The 16,862-nt window shown below is 41.4% G+C and overlaps 1 protein-coding gene across 1 annotated transcript in view; it reads right to left on the bottom strand.

Annotated features, from left to right (window-relative positions):
- The window catches only part of LOC134541865 (tyrosine-protein kinase Drl-like), a 70,805-nt gene that overhangs the window by 33,796 nt on the left and 20,147 nt on the right, over positions 1-16,862 (bottom strand). Inside the window, exon 3 of the mRNA XM_063385565.1 lies at positions 7,299-7,426. Coding sequence (XP_063241635.1) covers positions 7,299-7,426 — 128 coding nt within the window. The remainder of the gene's footprint in view (positions 1-7,298; positions 7,427-16,862) is intronic.

The following is a 16,862-nucleotide window of genomic DNA, read 5'->3' as shown; positions in this document are numbered from 1 at the left end:
ATCAGTTAAAAGTGGGTGGTTCCTCTGCAGTCGCAGCACGACTTGAAGGACGGAGTGATCGTCCCCAGGGCCGTGTCGGGAGAAACACTGGCGGCTGGCCGTCGGCGCCGGAGACGCGCGGCGTCGCGGCGCCTCTCCCCAGAGGGCCGGGCCGGATCGATAGCTGCAGGACAGATGACTGGCGCCGCGACGCTAACAACCCTCCACTCGCCGCTATACAGCCTCCGCGACTATCACCAGTGGGGCCGCGAGCTCCTTTCACGTCAACGTCACTGTTACAGTCTTCACGTGCATCTATATATCGTCGGCTTACTTCTAAAACCTCATAAGTCCAGATGTTATATACCAGTTTTATATTCCGGATGTGTTTGGTGTATTTTTTTTTTTCATTTTTCTTTTCATGGTGCACATGCTGATAAAACCTCGTAAGTCAACTCTACTTAGTCTCTTTTTCTATTCACAAACTATAAAACCTCGTATCTTTGTCAGTCGAAACCGTGCTCCAAAAGCTCATAAATTCTCCTGTAAAAATTGACTGAAATGGAGTTACGAATTTTTAGAAGTAAGTCGACGATACATTTCTTTAACTGTGGGGTTTGAAAAATTTTTACACTAAGTATTCGGGAAGGGGCCCGACAAAAAATTTAACTGCCCCCAGGGCCATTTTGGTTTCTCTCGACGCGGCCCTGTACACGGTGACCCCGTCCTTCTGTGTATGCAATATTAGCAGGCAGTGTGACGTAGCTTCAACACGACTTTGCTCTGGCAAGACTTCAAACGTCTGTTCACTCGTTGCAGTGATGGTCGGTCCAACTTTCCTGTGTGATTTTGAATCGCTGAGAACTACGAGACTGACAATGCGTCGACAATATGGTCGAACACAACAGCGTACAGTCCATGTCTTCACTACTGCTCTGTGCAACAGTTGTATTGAAGAGATTAAATTACGTATGTTATGATTTTACCCTTACGTTTTCACGAAAAATCTACGACGAGGACTAGGACTAGGTAATATTAAATTAATTATTTTTGTTACGAAATTAATTTCCGTAGTATCGTTTAAGTAGTAAAAATGAAACTTTATAACAGAACAATTATATTTTAATACTCAATAATTTATAGTTGTCTAAAATGTGCACAAAATATAAAGTATTAACTTTGTAATGAATTTTAACCAGGTGGACAGTATTTTAATCAAATTCCTTGTCATAAATCAGGTCCAAGCCAAGGTTTATTATTTTTTTTTATTTTTCAAATCTCTTTTGTAGTTATCGGAGACGTTTCATTATATAGTTTAACATTTATCTCTGCAAATCTAATGATTCTATATAGTCTACGTAGCTGCTCCGGTAACGAATTCTAGCGGTGGGTGCGGAAAATACTCGTGGTTCGCGTCCAGAAATATAGTTGAAAACATAATTTCGTATATTTATCACGCTCGGCATTATTTTAAAGAAATCTACGATAAATTTCGGGTTCGAGTTTCATATTGTAGGTGTATTTGCAAAATGAGAACATGAATATTCTCGTTACCGAGGTTAGATGTTCACACATCACTGGATGGTACTTAAAGACTCGCTCACATTAATTTTATTATTTGATATCGTTTTCAGACAAAGCTGCCTCATAATTAGCACAGTAAAGAGCCGAAGGAAGTTTCTTTCACTGGTCAGAGTTAGTAAGGTGAATTTTTGCAGATACGATCAAAGTGTTTTGAACCTAACTGACACTCAAATTGTTCAAAATTGCAGGTTACTGCATGCAGGTCATGAAGAAGTAAACCTTACTGGGGTGACATGGCGTGAGTTAGTGGCTTCTATGAATAATTAATACATTTTATTTTCATAGCGATGTAGATATTGAAAATAAAAAATAAATCTGTTAGTGGGTGCATGGAAACTTTCTGAAACAAAACCCGCTACGATCTAACTTGTGAAGGATGGGGTCGGCAGTTAGTATAAAATATGAAGTTATTCATACTTAACAGGAATAAACAATTTTTTTATCTTCTTGTGTCCTACGAAGCACTATCAGTGCAGCATAAGTTATGTTAGTTTTATGACAGTCAGAGTACATTTAATTAGAGGCAAGAAGAGTTGGTGTTTTAATTCCGTATCAAAGTAGAGTTAAGCAGATATACATCTGACACACAGCTTACTTGACACAACTTGTACTTCACTGAATTAAAAAAAAAAACAAATAGAAGCGAAGTGATTGATAGGAACTGGAAAATATTCGCGAATTTATGACCTTCAGGATAGACTACGCCATTCTCTGTTCACTCTATCGAATAACGCCATTTCATTGGTTGCTGACTTGCGAGTTGACTCAACTAGTTTTCCTGCGATTCGATACTTCTTTGGTCGAGTGTTTACCATCGGCCCAGAGTCACCTAGCCAATAACGGAAGCGGCTTAAATGTTTATATGCAGGGACCGGAAAAATTCGCGGGTTCAATGACCTGCAGGATGAACTCCACAGTTCTACATACACTCGGTCAAATGCCACCCACTCTTGTCTTGTGAGACGCCCCAACGTAGCAGCCTGTGATTCGATAAAGCTGTGGTCGGGCGTTTCTCATTGGCCCAGAGACATCCAGGTGAGTTGTGAGCCAATAGCAGAGGCAGCACTGAGGTATAACTATTTGTATTTTAGCCTATCGCGAAATGAATTCGCGAATTTTTCCGGTCTCTATTTATATGTTTGAAATGAATCCGCGAATGTTCACGTGTCAAGTGATCGACTACTATACGTGTCATCCAGTCTAAAGCATTGCAAAGCCTCTGAACGTGGCGGCGACCAATTAGCAGGCTGCGTGAGGTCGCACATGTGCGGGAGGGTCGAATGCTTCCCCTAACGAGGGAGGGGGGTGGTAGGATCAGGGGAATACGTGGGCCAATCGTGCCTCTGAAAATAATTAATAACTTGACAGAGTTCCACAAAAACCACACCTACCTTCTCGTCACCACGAACAGGCCGTTCAAAGGGCTCGTCGCACGTTTAGTTATCACAGGTGCTTGGCTGTGGACCGGGCGGAAACGGCATTGCAGCTAATAGACAGAGGTGATTTTGTGCGGTGGACAGCGATAAAACCGAAATAACAGCGAAAGGAAGTCAGTACATGGCCACACACTGAAATGGAATTCAGTACACAGCCAAACACCGAAATGCCACGAAATTCACCTCAATTACCTCAGTATAGCTATTAAAATATACAATTCATTTCGTAAATCTTATGGTTAGGTTTTTTTATTTAAAAACCTAAAATGTTATGTAATAAGTAAAAAAAAAAATTAGTTTCTATATGTGGTTCATTTTTCAAAGTAAAGTAAATAAAAGCAGCCTATAGATGATACCAAGTAAAGACGTATAGAGAAACATCACAAGAAAATGTACATGAATAAAGATTTTGGACTTTTAACATAGCATATATATTTGTTATTATTGAATGAATTAGTGGCAGACTTTATTTTAGCATACTCTCATCAAAGTATGTAGTAGTATTGTTTAATGTACACACTTGAAGTATCTTACCACGAATTGTTGAAGCAGTTGATGAATGCATTTGAGCTTGACATGTATTTTAATTTTTAATGACTGAATCCACTTTTTTTTAATGACGAAATTTTTTTCATTAACCCACAAAATCTTGGCTCTACTAATAGATAGAGATACGGAAATTTCGCGCATTAATTTAGTCGCAAGTTAGAATGTAAATATTCACACTCTCTCACTGTAGTCATGATTGGACCGCAGTTATTTGGACACGCCCCTTTGCGACCGTGGGCCAACGAAGTACAGCCAGGATGAAAGTAAGCAAATCAGGTAGTGCCAGTTAACAACGAAGGATAAAATTGTTCTCGCTAAGAAATCAACGAATAGGAAAGCAAACATGGGTTGAACACATCTATAACTTCGAAGTCTACCCTGAAGTTAGATGAATCATCAACTACTTAGAGGATTAGCTCCTGCGGCCATGTCATTTTCGCGGAAAGATTTCGAGACCAGCTGTGTGCTAAACCAGTGTGTTATCTGCGTTGTCAGCACATGAATCACAGCCATCCAGTTCGGAAGCAAACGCGTCCTGAATGTTTCGGCCAAACAGGGCAATATCAGCCAATTACAAGAAAACTATCGCTATAGCGGGTTCACCTTACTTCAGTCTAATGAGCGTTCAGATTTATTCGCGAAAAATACCTACCCTTATTTATTTCAACACTTTTACAATCAACCGTTTAATAAATAAACGCTGTGCGTAAACTGGCACCGAAAGAACCAATTTTGCGCTTTGGATAAATACCCAGTTATAGGTTGGCAGTGTGTAAAGGGAAGTAGATCCTAGACTTAACCTCTTAAAAATAGCTTTTTTTTAATTGTTGTCAATAGATTGTGTTATTTGTGTTTTATAAATTCGAATTAAATTTGGCATTATATCAACACTTTTTTTTTGTTACATTTGCAGCAATGTAGCAGTTCGTATTGCTGCGCGCACGCCTACAGGTCTGTAGGCTCGCGACAACGCTGTGTGGCGGAGAGATACTGGAAGTAGTTCCTACGCGAGGCTCCCAAAAACGTTCATTTGTGGCAAGCCTTCACCTACAAATTCTGAATTTTATTCCTAATTTTAAATTTTAATACAGAAATTATCAAAATTTGAGACTCTTGAAGCCATTTTGTGTGCATGCTGCGTAAAGCCAGGACATCAATTTATTACGGTAAATTCTCAATGCCGGGGTGGGAGTAGAACCACTTCTCCCGCTCTTTGCTTTCAAATATTCTTTCCTTGCGTACGCCCCTGCACCTGACATTTTTTATTTTTTGTTCCTTTTTCAGCAGATAGCACGTAGCACATATCTGACCGCAGTATTTCTTACCGAACACAAAATGTAATGTTTATGTAGTAAAACATAGTAATGTCATGGAAAAGCAATGCACCGGCTGGAACAGTTGTGTCCAGGAGGTGTGGTGGATTGTTCGCGAGTGTTTATCGGTGCGAGAGGGGGTGAGGGGGGGGGGAGACGTCGACGATTCCGGGAGCCCATTTCGACGCCCGCACCCCCTCTCCCCTCCCCCCACCCACCGTGGCAGACGCGGCACTGAGGAGCGTCGATAGCGCGCGGCGCCGCGACAATGAGACATTGTCCGCGGCGGTGGGCTGACGCAGCCCGCCTGGTGACGGCTGTTATCTCTCTCTCCCCCTCCCCAAACCACCGCCAACAAGTTGCAGGCGAGCCCCGCAGCACAGCGCCACTGTCGCCCCCCGCCTGGGATGCGCCATTCGTGTCTTTGTCTCGTCCGCCGCTGGTAATTTCCGGACCTGCCACGTGGACCAGGCCCTCCCAGGGGCGAGGGAGGGGGGCTTATCAGGCCAGTGGCGGCTCGTGCCGGGCTGGTCCGCGACTGTACACTGCCGGGAGAGACTGTACTGGTGACGAACTGCAGAGGAGGCAGGTGCTTGGCTACCTTCCAGGGACCGGACAACCGGACACACACGGACGTATCCAGTTTAAAACTAAAGGGCAGGGTATACTGGAAAAAATTCGCGGTTGCAAATACTTTCAGGGTAGACTCCACAAGTCCTGTGAACACTTGGGAAAAAAAGATTATTTCTCATTGGTTATTTCCTTGAGCGATTTCTGACCAGAGTTGTCAATGATTCATAGAGACAGGAAAAATTCGCGGGTTCAATGACCTCCAGGATAGAGTCCACTATCCTCTACACACTCGGGCAAATGCCAACTGTTCATTGGCTGTTGACTCGTGAGTCGTCTCGATTGGGTAGCCTGTGATTCGACACTTCTATGAGTGAGGGTCACTAATTGGCCCTCATTTCTCCAAATTAACAGTGAACCAATGGCAGAGGCAGCACTAAGGTATAATAATTTGAATTGTAGCATGTCATGAAATGAACCCGCGAATTTGTCAAGTCTCTAGGGATTCATTACTCATTACTTTTATTTTATGAGAGTTGTTTTCATTGACTCAGATTCCTCCACGTTAACTGTTTGAATTCAAGCGTACCGCGAAATTAAACCTCGAATTTTCCCGATCACTACTAAAGGGTGAAGGTGAGTATTTTTCGGAATTCAACCTCTTTCATGGGCGGGGTGTGTAATTCTCCACTTAAATAATTTACTTTTGACGAAAATGTCTATAAAAAATGTTTAGATTTTTTTGTTTCTAGAATAAACTTTACTTAGGTATATCAAATGCGTGGGTACTCAATATAGCCTATAAAGTCCATCCTGGCTCCTAACTGCCCAATAATAATAATAATAATAATAGCATAAATCTTAATGCACATTATTTTAAAAATATATCATAGTAGTTATCTCAAATTGATACTATGCACTATCAAATCGGTACATAAAAATTTGTATGAAAACGTTTTCAGTAAATATTATACCAAGAAACTGACTAGTCTGAAATTTTAGAATTTGTATGAAAACAATATACACATCGAAATTTCAAAAATATTATAGATATACTATGAAACTAGTAAAAGATACACTTCTCAAATGTTTTGGTATTGCCACGTTTCAGATATAATGTGGAAATATGGAGGATTAGTAATTAAGCAATATTGGGTCATGTGTATTAGGAGAGACTGGAAAAATTCGCGGGTTTAATGACCTCTGGAATATATTCCACAATCCTCAATTTACTCGAACAAAAATCATTTCATTGGCTACTTGTTCGACGTCTCACCTGTGAATCCTGTGATTCGGTATTTTTTTTTTTTTTTCAATTTTTGGTTTCACTTAAAACAGTGGGGTCAATAGCTAAAAACAGCATAATAGTATAAGTATTTTAGTTCTAGCCTATCGCGAAACCAATGACTTCGTGAACTATTCCCGCTCCTGTATATTAGGAAAAATTTAATTTATGGAAAGAGTGTAGGTATGCAAAAGAAGTAGGTATGGATAATTTACCAAACAATGCCTACGTTAATAACTTATTTTTACTACAGACTGGAACAATTAGCGGTTTCAATTAATTTTAGGATGGACTCCGCAGTCCTGTGCACACTTGAGAAAAAAAGTTACTTTATTATTGATCGCTTACTTGAGAGATTTCTAAGCCGTGTTACCGGTGATGCGATACTTTTTTGATTGAGATTGTTCCCGTTTGGCTTCGAGACATTCACTTGAACAATAGCCATAAAAAGGCACACCGGTAACATTATTTGAGTTCCAGCCTACCGTGAAGTGAAACCGCAAATTATTTTTCCCGGTTGTTCAGGATACAAGGAAGGAAATGAAACAATGGCCATGCAACGGCTAGGTTGGAGTGGCTGACCGGAGCCCTGGTGAGCGCCTGCCACGAGAACTCGAGGTCGGTGATGTGCGCCGGTACAGGCACCACGAAGTTCATGGCGTAGATGTTGACGACCCCGTCGCGCACGTAGTACAGCTCCGCCGAGAGACCTGCAACACCGCCACACACACCCGTCCTGCACTCGCCGGGGACCGGACTGCTTGCCTCAGCGGCGGCGAGGGGCGGTCGGCCACCCCAGCATTCGGCCACCCCAGCATTCTGTCACCCCAGCATTCTGTCACCCCAGTGTGTAGCCATTCCAGTATTCGGCCACCCCACTTTCAAGTCAAAATATCAATAATTAGATACCTGCAAAATTAGCGGATTTATTTCGTGATATGCCACAATTCAAATAATTATACCGTAGCGCTGCTTCTGCAATTGGTTCACTGTTAATCTGGAGTAATGAGGGCCAATTAGAGACCCTCGCTCAAAGAAGTGTCGAATCACAGGCCACCCAGTCGAGACGACTCACAAGTCAGCAGCCAATGAACAGGTGGCATTTGCCCGAGTGTGTAGAGTGTAGTAGAGTCTATCCTGGAGGTCATTGAATCCGCGAATTTTGCAGGCCTCTATCAATAATTTACAAACAATTGTAAAATAAGCACGGCACTTTCTTGATTCGTTATTAATCAAGCCTTATTTATAGAACAGAAAAATAAAATGTTTATAGGAGTTTGTACAGTACAATGTAAAATAGTGAACATAGTCGGAAAAAAGCTTTTAAAAATTACAATTTTAATGCTAGGTTTATCTTAATTTCCCGGGGGAGGGCCCCCGGACCGCCTCACTCGTGGGGGCATTTCACATACCCCAAACCAACCCTCGCTACGCCTCGCCACCCCAGTTAGAAAGCTGAAATTACGCTTCTGAGCAAGGGTCCATAAAAGAAAAAAAATTTTTGAATCAAACACACATTTGTTTGTGTACGGCGAAACAAATATTTGCTTACTGCAACCAAATAGATTGTTGGCCAAACGAATTTTTGTAACATATTTGATTTGTTAAACACCCCCCCCCCCCCCAAAAAAAAAATTGATAGTTTAGTTGGCAAAGTCATTTTGTTGGGTCAACATAATTGTTCATCCTTTCTCTCACTGTACAATCCATTTGAGGTAAAAAAAAAGTTAACATACACCACGCTAATCTTTTCCTGTGACACTAAAATATTTTCGCAATGTCTACTAGGCGGCTTTCATAGCAGATAACTGCAAAATTAGTATTATTACTGAAAAATCCGCGTTACATTCTGACTACAAGTTCCACTCTACAAATTTGTGCATATTAAGCCGTTGTCTCCTGCCACAGTTCTCTACGGGTACCACAGACTTATCAAAGAATATTTTGTGTGTGTTTGTAATTGGTTTTTAGTCTTTCAGATAGTAACAAATAGCCCGTGTTTCAATAACCAATGCCAGTAAATTGTAAATATATTTGCAATCTAGACTATCACCAAAACGTAAAGCGAATTTTGCAGATCCCTAGCTATTATTAGGGCCATGTATATTTCGCAAAAATAATTCCAGGACTAGTTATAAGTTAAAACACTGTGTCATCGTCTGTGTTTCATGATTCGGAGAGTTTCTTCCAGATACATGTCGACTGTTACAACACCAATCACAGTGATTCAGCGCGGAGGCAATCGCTTCCTGAGTGGCTCGGCCAAATAAGGCAACGACTTCTCCCGCAGACGGCCGCTAATCACAAGGAAGAAACAGGTTGTGCGAGTATACTTTTTTGCAGTCTAATAATACTGACACTAGTTATTTCTAGGGGCAGGCATTTTTCGCGAATAAATCTGAACGCCTATTAGACTGCAACAAGGTACACCCGCACTAGTGGTATCTTCCTGGCTATTGGCGGCCGTCTAGCGAAAGAAGTCGTTGCCTTATTTGACCGAGCCACTCAGGACGCGTTTGCTTTTGCACTGAATTACTCTGATTGGTGTTGTATCAATCGACATGTTCCTGAAAGAAATTCACCCAATCACGAAATACAGACGCTGCTAAAGTGTTTTAACTTATAACTAGTCTCGGAATCTTTTCGCGAAATATGCATGGCCCTAGTTATTACGTGTGTTTGGCGACAGTCTAGAATGCAAATGTTTGTATTCTTGAACTTCCTCCATTGTATCCCACTACTTATTGATAGGGGCAGGCATTTTTCGCCAATAAATCTGAACGCCCATTAGACTGCAACAAGGTATACCTAGAGACCGGAAAAATTCGCGAATTCATTTAGCGATAGGCTAAAACACAAATAGTTATACCTCAGTGCTGCCACTGCTATTGGCTCGCAACTCACCTGGTTGACTCTGGGCCAATTAGAAACACCAAACCAAAGCTTTATCGAATCACAGGCTGCTACGTTGGGACGTCTCACAAGACAGCAGCCAATGCGTGGCTGACATTTGACCGAGTGTACGTATAACTATGGAGTTCATCCTACAGGGCATTGAACCCGCGAATTTTTCCGGTCCCTAGGTATACCCGCACCAGCGGTTTCTTCCATGTGATTGACGGCCATCTGCGAAATAAGTCGTTGCTTCTTTTGACTGAGCCAATCAGGACACGTGCTTTTCGCACTGAATTAACTCTGAAACCTGTGATACAGGTATACCTTGTTGCAGTCTAATAGGCGTTCAGAATTTTTCGCGAAAATTGCCTGCTCCTATCTATAGTAACAGTCACTCTGGCAGGGCACAAGTCTCGTCTACCGCCTCATGCTTGTGTCCCTGAGCCAAATGCCTCTCTCACACGCGTCGCTTATAGTGTCTCCTGCGGCTCCGTGCTATCGGCTTCTGCTTTGTTTTATCTGTGCTCAGTTCTGCTGCAGTCGGTCCCCGCTGGAGTCCCGGACTGCTGCTTCCAGCCACACGGCGACAGCACGCAGGAACACATTCAGGCTTTAAATACCAGACAGCACAAGAATTCCGTGGAAGGAATTTAGTATTGAAAAAATAACTGCACAGACTAACACAGTGGGCCTACAACTACGAGACAACTTCGAAAATAACAGTAAATGCAGACAGACAAAAAACTTGGACAACGCAGCAAATGTAGCTAAACAGATATTATCTTTGAAAGATTTGTTCAATGGGAGTGCATGACTTGATGTAAGCTTCTGGGCATACGCCATTGCTAAGCACTTTTTCTGTAGAAGAAAACTAAAAAATACCCAAAAGACAAAAAAACACAAATCAAGCAAAAAATTGCTGTTGTCTACAGGATATTAACACCACATAATATTCCATAATTATGTTATGTTATGGAATATTATGTGGTGTTTATATCCTGTTGACAACAGCAATTTTTTGCTTAATTTGTGTTTTTGGTCTTTTGGGTATTTTTTAGGTTTCTTCTACAGAAAAAGTGCTTAGCAATGGCGTAAGTCCAAAAGCTTACACCAAGTTAAACAGATATTATGGACAGCACAACGACGGCAACACCGACGAACACAGCAGGTCTCCTAAGACAGAACAGTTGTGTTGTCCGTAACACCTGTAAGTTCATCGTTGGTTTTATCTGTTTTGACATCAGCTGATTTACGCTTGTTTCATTTTAATTTCATATTTTACATTTATGAATTCTTCCCAAGACAGAAAAAACTGTACAAAACTGTAATGCGTATGTCAAATAAATTGTATTAAAACAAAAAATATTCTCGTAGCTTCGGCCGCGAGTGATCCATGTCTGGCAAGTCGTGAATGATATTCGTTTCCGCGGCTCTCGAAGCTGTTAAATGCTCGTAAAGGATTGGTTACCAACATGAAATGTTATACTTATATCACGAAATTATAACCATGCACTCACACAGACATACACACACATGTGTGTGTGTACGTGTGCGTGATGGCGTCGCGGCGCTGGCCGGCAGTTGGCAGTCTCGTCGCGCGCGCTTGTTTGAAATCCATTACGCCACTTGCTGTTGATCGCCGCGCCTAGAGACGCAAGTGGGGTGGGTGGGGGGTTGGAGGGGGAGGGGATGTGCCGGGGGAATCAATACCAGGCGCGCGGGAACACCGGGCCGCGGCGATGCTCCCGGCTCGCCGTGGTCGAGTGGTCTGGTCAGCCGCCTCCCCCTGACTCCAGCACGGCGGACCTTAGTAGATAACAATGGTCGGTTCTGCCGCAGTGGCGCAGTTTCACGTTCAAGTCCCCAGAAAGACCGATTATAACATGCATTTAAGGCTACCCCGCGTGTGGTGCTTGATATCAGCTATCTTAAAATTTTCTACCACTAATATATATATATATATATATATATATATATATATATGCGTTAGGATAGGATCATTATGAAAATGAAAGAAGAAGCACCAAAACGCTTTTTTCATTATAATTAATTGTTTCGTTTATTAGTTGATTCTTATTTCGAGTCTATTAAAGCATTTCGTTGTACATAGTTGTAGTTACTACTGTTGCTGTTTAACAAATTAATTAAATTTTAAAAAAAAAATTTACTATTTAGTTCATACAAAAATTAAGTTATTTTTTTTAATTTTTTTTTATATAATTTACTGATCACCAACGTTTCGACTTACTCTGTTACAAGCCTCAGTCAAAGGCACAGTTAACAAGTTTCAAACGCCGAGGAACATACGTTGTGCTTACACTCGCTGAATCTGAACTAACATGTCACTTTATCAAAGGCAATTCTGCAATTTTACGGAATTTTCCCAAGGATTTAAATTAATAACTTTACGGAGGTATTATTTTTTGAAGTGAAACGTCTTTGGGCGCGATAAGAGTAAAATTTAAAGGCCGAATTGTAATGCAAAATTTTCGTGAAACATTGTTGTGAAACTTTTCTGACGCTAAAAGAACAAAGAATAGGTACTTGGTCAAAGATATAAAAAAAAACATTATCCTATATTCGTTGCTGGGCTTGTTTTCGTTCAGCTCTTTGTGCGATGTTTAGTTTTTCGCCTATATATATATATATATATATATATATATATATATATATATATAGGGAGATAGATGAACAAAAGAATAATACCGAGGCTGTACGCATGCACTTGTTTCAGATTATATATATATATATAATATTGGTATCCTATCTTACAGTGAGCTGTGAGTGCCTTCAATTTGATATTTGCTACCAGTGCTCTCGCGTTCCTCCTTGTTCAACCAGCAGCGTAGAGAGCGCTGTTGAGAGAGTCCATGTATTTACCGCATAGATAGCTCTACCTGTTATGAATTTCATATTTCTTTCAAAGATTTGGCATGTTGCAAATGGCAGTATTGTTTGGAGAAACAGTAACACGCACAGTTTTTTTAAAATTTTTGTAAGTAATAATTATTGTAAATTAATCATTATTGTTTAATAAATAATTATTTATATCCTGAGTAGTTATTTTGAAGTGAGTAATAATTTTGTTAATTCATGATTGTTTGTAAAAGTGTCTTTTCTTTACTCTCTCTCTCTCTTTCTCTCTCTCTCTCTCTCTCTCTCTCTCTCTCTCGCTGCCGTTTTACCCCTTACGATATACTTACGAGTCGATGTTTGAATTGCCAAATAGGTTTCACTTCTAACACGTGTACTAAGTTACACGCGCTCTAGCTATATATTTTTTTCAACTACGCGCAATATGGAAAATGCGAAACAGACAACTGCACAGCACGGAAACAAAAGACGCCCAGCACTCGTATCCGGAGCACAGCTCGTCTTGCGCCGAGCGCAGAGAGCAATGCCGTGTCTCGTCTCCTCGCTATGCACGGCCGGGGTCGCTAATTAGATTCCTCGCGGCCCGAGTGTTAGGGGACGGCGCGCCTGTCGCAGTCTGAAGCTGGGATCCCCGACAGCCCAGCACACTCAGTAGCCAATTATATACGAGGTCGCCGTGACGTCACCCCGACAAAGTACGCGCTTCGTAGGCCCGCCAGAAATAAATTTTATTCCTATAATTTTGTCGTGTCGGGTCGCACGACGGGAAGCCAAACGAAAAACTTACAAAATTAAATTTAAAAAAAAAAATACCTTCTTGGTAAATCTTTTGTGATGAAAAACGAAATTTCGTTTTACAGTTGTAGTGTGCCTTTGTCTGTTTGCATAAATGGATATCATGGTGTTTATGTCCAATGTTATTATTTTACATTGGACAAGATTTAACTCAAGAATGTTCGAGTTCAGCCAAGCACTTTTAATTAATTCATAAATTTTAGGCTAATGTTTTTTCTTATGACATTGGGTTGAAGAACAGTTGAAAAAATAAAAAAATAAGAAAAATCATGGGATTAAGATGGTATGTTCTTTTTCTCTTCTACACTGTTTGTAATGCATTTTATGCTGCATTCTGTAAACGCATTTGGCTTGGAAAGATTTACCTACAGCTAAATATACAGTAATTTTCCTCTTAATTCAAACATACGGTATGCAAAATTTTCTTAAGTATTTCACATTTCTGCTTTAAGGGTTAGAAAAAGGATGATGTGGTTAGGATTTTTTTTTCTTCAAAAATCAGCTATATCCAGTAGTTTTACTCTTAATTTTAACGTCAAATGTGAAAAATTCTCTCAAAAAGTACCAAATTTTTTCGTAAAACAATATAATTAAAAATTTCTTTTGATAGAAGTAAAATCTTTTTTAGCCAAGTAAACATGGTTATGCTATGATTTATTTACATTTAATGTGCAAAAACACGAAACATTAGAAGCTGAAAAATTTTGTATACCACCCCCTTTAGGGGGAATGTTCGTTCCAAGTCATTATTTTATTTTATTTTTAACGGTTAATATTTTTGGGCAGTGACCAGCAGCACCACACCCGTGGCCAGTTCAGAGACTTCTGGTGGCGCATGAGCGGCGTCCCTGTTGGATATGCAACCAGCGGCATCGGCGGAACGCCCAGGAGTTATGCAACCAGCCACTCCAATACCTGCAATGCAGATATTTTTGAATAGGACGTTCTGATTGGTTGTGACGCATTGCAGCGCAACCGACCGCAGGCCAGCTGTATAAATAGGGCCGCGGTAGCAGAAGTCGACACGATAAGAAGGCATAAGCCATTTCAAAAAGGGGGTTGTCTGTAAAGTCGGTTTTTTGTTTGATATTACAGAAGATTTTCTCGCACGGTGGTTGGCCGGTTCTCGCACGCTCGGCTCAGGCGAGAACGTGACAATGAGTCATGCTTTTTTCGTGCGTGCAGCCGGCGTTCATCGATTTACGAGACGTTAATCACGTCAAAAACAGGTAGAAATTCACATCCATTTCCCTTAGGCAGGAGGTAAAGGTCCCTGTGGATCAGGAACTCCATAACAAAATTGCAAAGAGTCTCTGGGCGGCACTCCATAGAGAGCTGACCCGGAGGAGGCTCAAGCAGACAAAAAAAAAGACGACACAAGTCATCGACTCCTTATCACTGCAGGAAGAATGCGAGACAGAACCAGATTGAACCAAAAAGCGCGGTTCACACGGAAGAGGAAGACGCGTCGGGAGAACTACGCAGACGTCAGGCGCCGAAGAAAGAGAGACTTTGAGGAGATGACGTATGTAGTGACCGTCCGCGGCCCTGCAGCTGCTGTTTCGCTGCGACGGTCGGCGGGCTCCCGGCAGGGTGTGCACAGTTAGTACTTTCGTACTAGATCTAGTACTTTTATTGTAAGTTTTTTTAGTGGTCTCGTACATTTCCGCTCAGATATAGTACTTTTTTTTCTTTAATATAATAATATTACAGTAACTCCAATATGTTATATTATTAAGAGTAATTATTTTTAAAAACTATGGAATGTAAGTGTGTGTGGTGCGATATTTAAGTTAGAGCGTTGCAATGTCATAATAATGTCCTAAAATTGTTAAAACCATAACAAATTATAATTTAGTACTTTTTTTTTTTTCAAATCTAGTACTTTTTTCTCGCCTAAGTTGGTACGAAATATTTTTTTCCTTGTGGAGACCCTGGCTCCCGGTGGCTTGTACGAGGCGCTTCGCCCCGGGCCCGCGCGGGCTCACTCGAGCAAAACAAACACGGGCGGGGTGACGGGCGCCAGGCAGGGCGGAGTGGATGATTGGTTTGTTTTGAAGGGCCTGGCTCCCCCCCCCCCCTGCTCCGAGCAGCTTCTCTTCCCGGGCCGGCTGCGGTAAGCAAACACAAGTCGTTTCCCGGCGAGCGAGGGAAGGAATCTGGCCGCGTGTACCAGCTTCTAGCACCCGGACTCTTCTTGCAGGTTCACCGTGTAGGGACGTGGTGTGTGCATGCAGCAAGACAACTTCTCCCCTGACGGCGATGAGGCTGATCTCGCCAAGGTCTTGCAGAGTCTCTACTGCTGTCTGGGGCCAGTTGTGCCGCTTGCTAGACCACCTCTGTGTTCACGTGACCACTTGGCTGTGCCGAGCACCGGGCGTCGTTGCGCCTTTTACAAACCACCCAACATTTATTGGTACAGGTGTTTTTGCTACGAATTGCATCTAAGAGCTGGTAGTTTCTCTTCGTGGTTTCAGTTTTCAAAACAAAAACAAAAAAATGAAACAAATGATTTAATTTGCGTTCTTTAGGAATGATAAATGGTACACAGACGAAATTTTGAAGAAAACGTGGCAATAAATCGAAAATCGCCTTGATGTTCTGCGGGCCACCAACGGTGCACATGTAGAAGTTGTCTAGTCTAGTCTGGCAAATGAACTTTATGAGTTACACAAAAGGTTCGTCCAAACCGCAGTTTGCTAGCATTTGTAGTTTTCATGTTATTAATGTTTGTAATGAGGGAAAGACTTTATGGATATCCTGTATTATTAGTATTACTTGTATGTACGTGCAGAGAGCCTTTACATTTAATATTCCACGATAAATAATACGGCCACAGCTGAATTCTCATAGAGGTATGTTACCGACGCGAAGACAATGTACACACCAGTTGTGTGCCTAGAGGCTGCGTGTTGCGTATACCAGTGTCACGCTAACGACCGCATGCCTTTAGATATCGTGCGTTCAACCTGGCAGCCCTCTTAATGTTCTGCACACCTTCTTCTGTCACTGGCTATAATTTTAAGGGGAGCTTTTCGCGTTTAACTGTGCCGTGAAATGCGGGTTCTGTACTACTGAAAGTCTACTATTCGAAGCAGGAAAATTGATAATATTCATTACATTGCTAGACTTTATAAAACGCTTAAATTTTTGCTACTTCTGCGTTTGGGCCACCGTTTATCTGAAGAAATCTGAACCAATGAAAAAACCCTAAATGAAAGAAGTATAAAATCACAGAGAGTCCCTGTTAACGGGTATCACAAGTCAGTGGGCCAATGAGAAGTTTTTATTTGCCCGAGTACTTAGGGAACTGTGGAGTAGGTATATCAAGGTTCGTTTTTCAGCGACTTTTTATAGTCCGTATCTATGATTGCTCAGAAAAAACTGCACCATGTTTAACATTAGCATACGAATCACGAAAGTAAGAACAATTTGCAGTATTAGGAGAAAAAGCGATTATGCGGCACATTTTGAAGGACTTGTGTCTCTTTTCTGGCGTCACGGAAATCCTCCAGAAGCAGAAACGAAATAAATGTGGAAAACATGGAAAATAAAATTGTATCAAAGCCTGTCCAAACAGCA

Source organism: Bacillus rossius (assembly GCF_032445375.1).
Source record: "Bacillus rossius redtenbacheri isolate Brsri chromosome 4 unlocalized genomic scaffold, Brsri_v3 Brsri_v3_scf4_2, whole genome shotgun sequence".
Taxonomy (NCBI): Eukaryota; Metazoa; Arthropoda; class Insecta; order Phasmatodea; family Bacillidae; genus Bacillus; species Bacillus rossius.
Note: the sequence above shows the minus strand (reverse complement) of the source record. Positions and strands in the feature narration are given on the sequence as shown.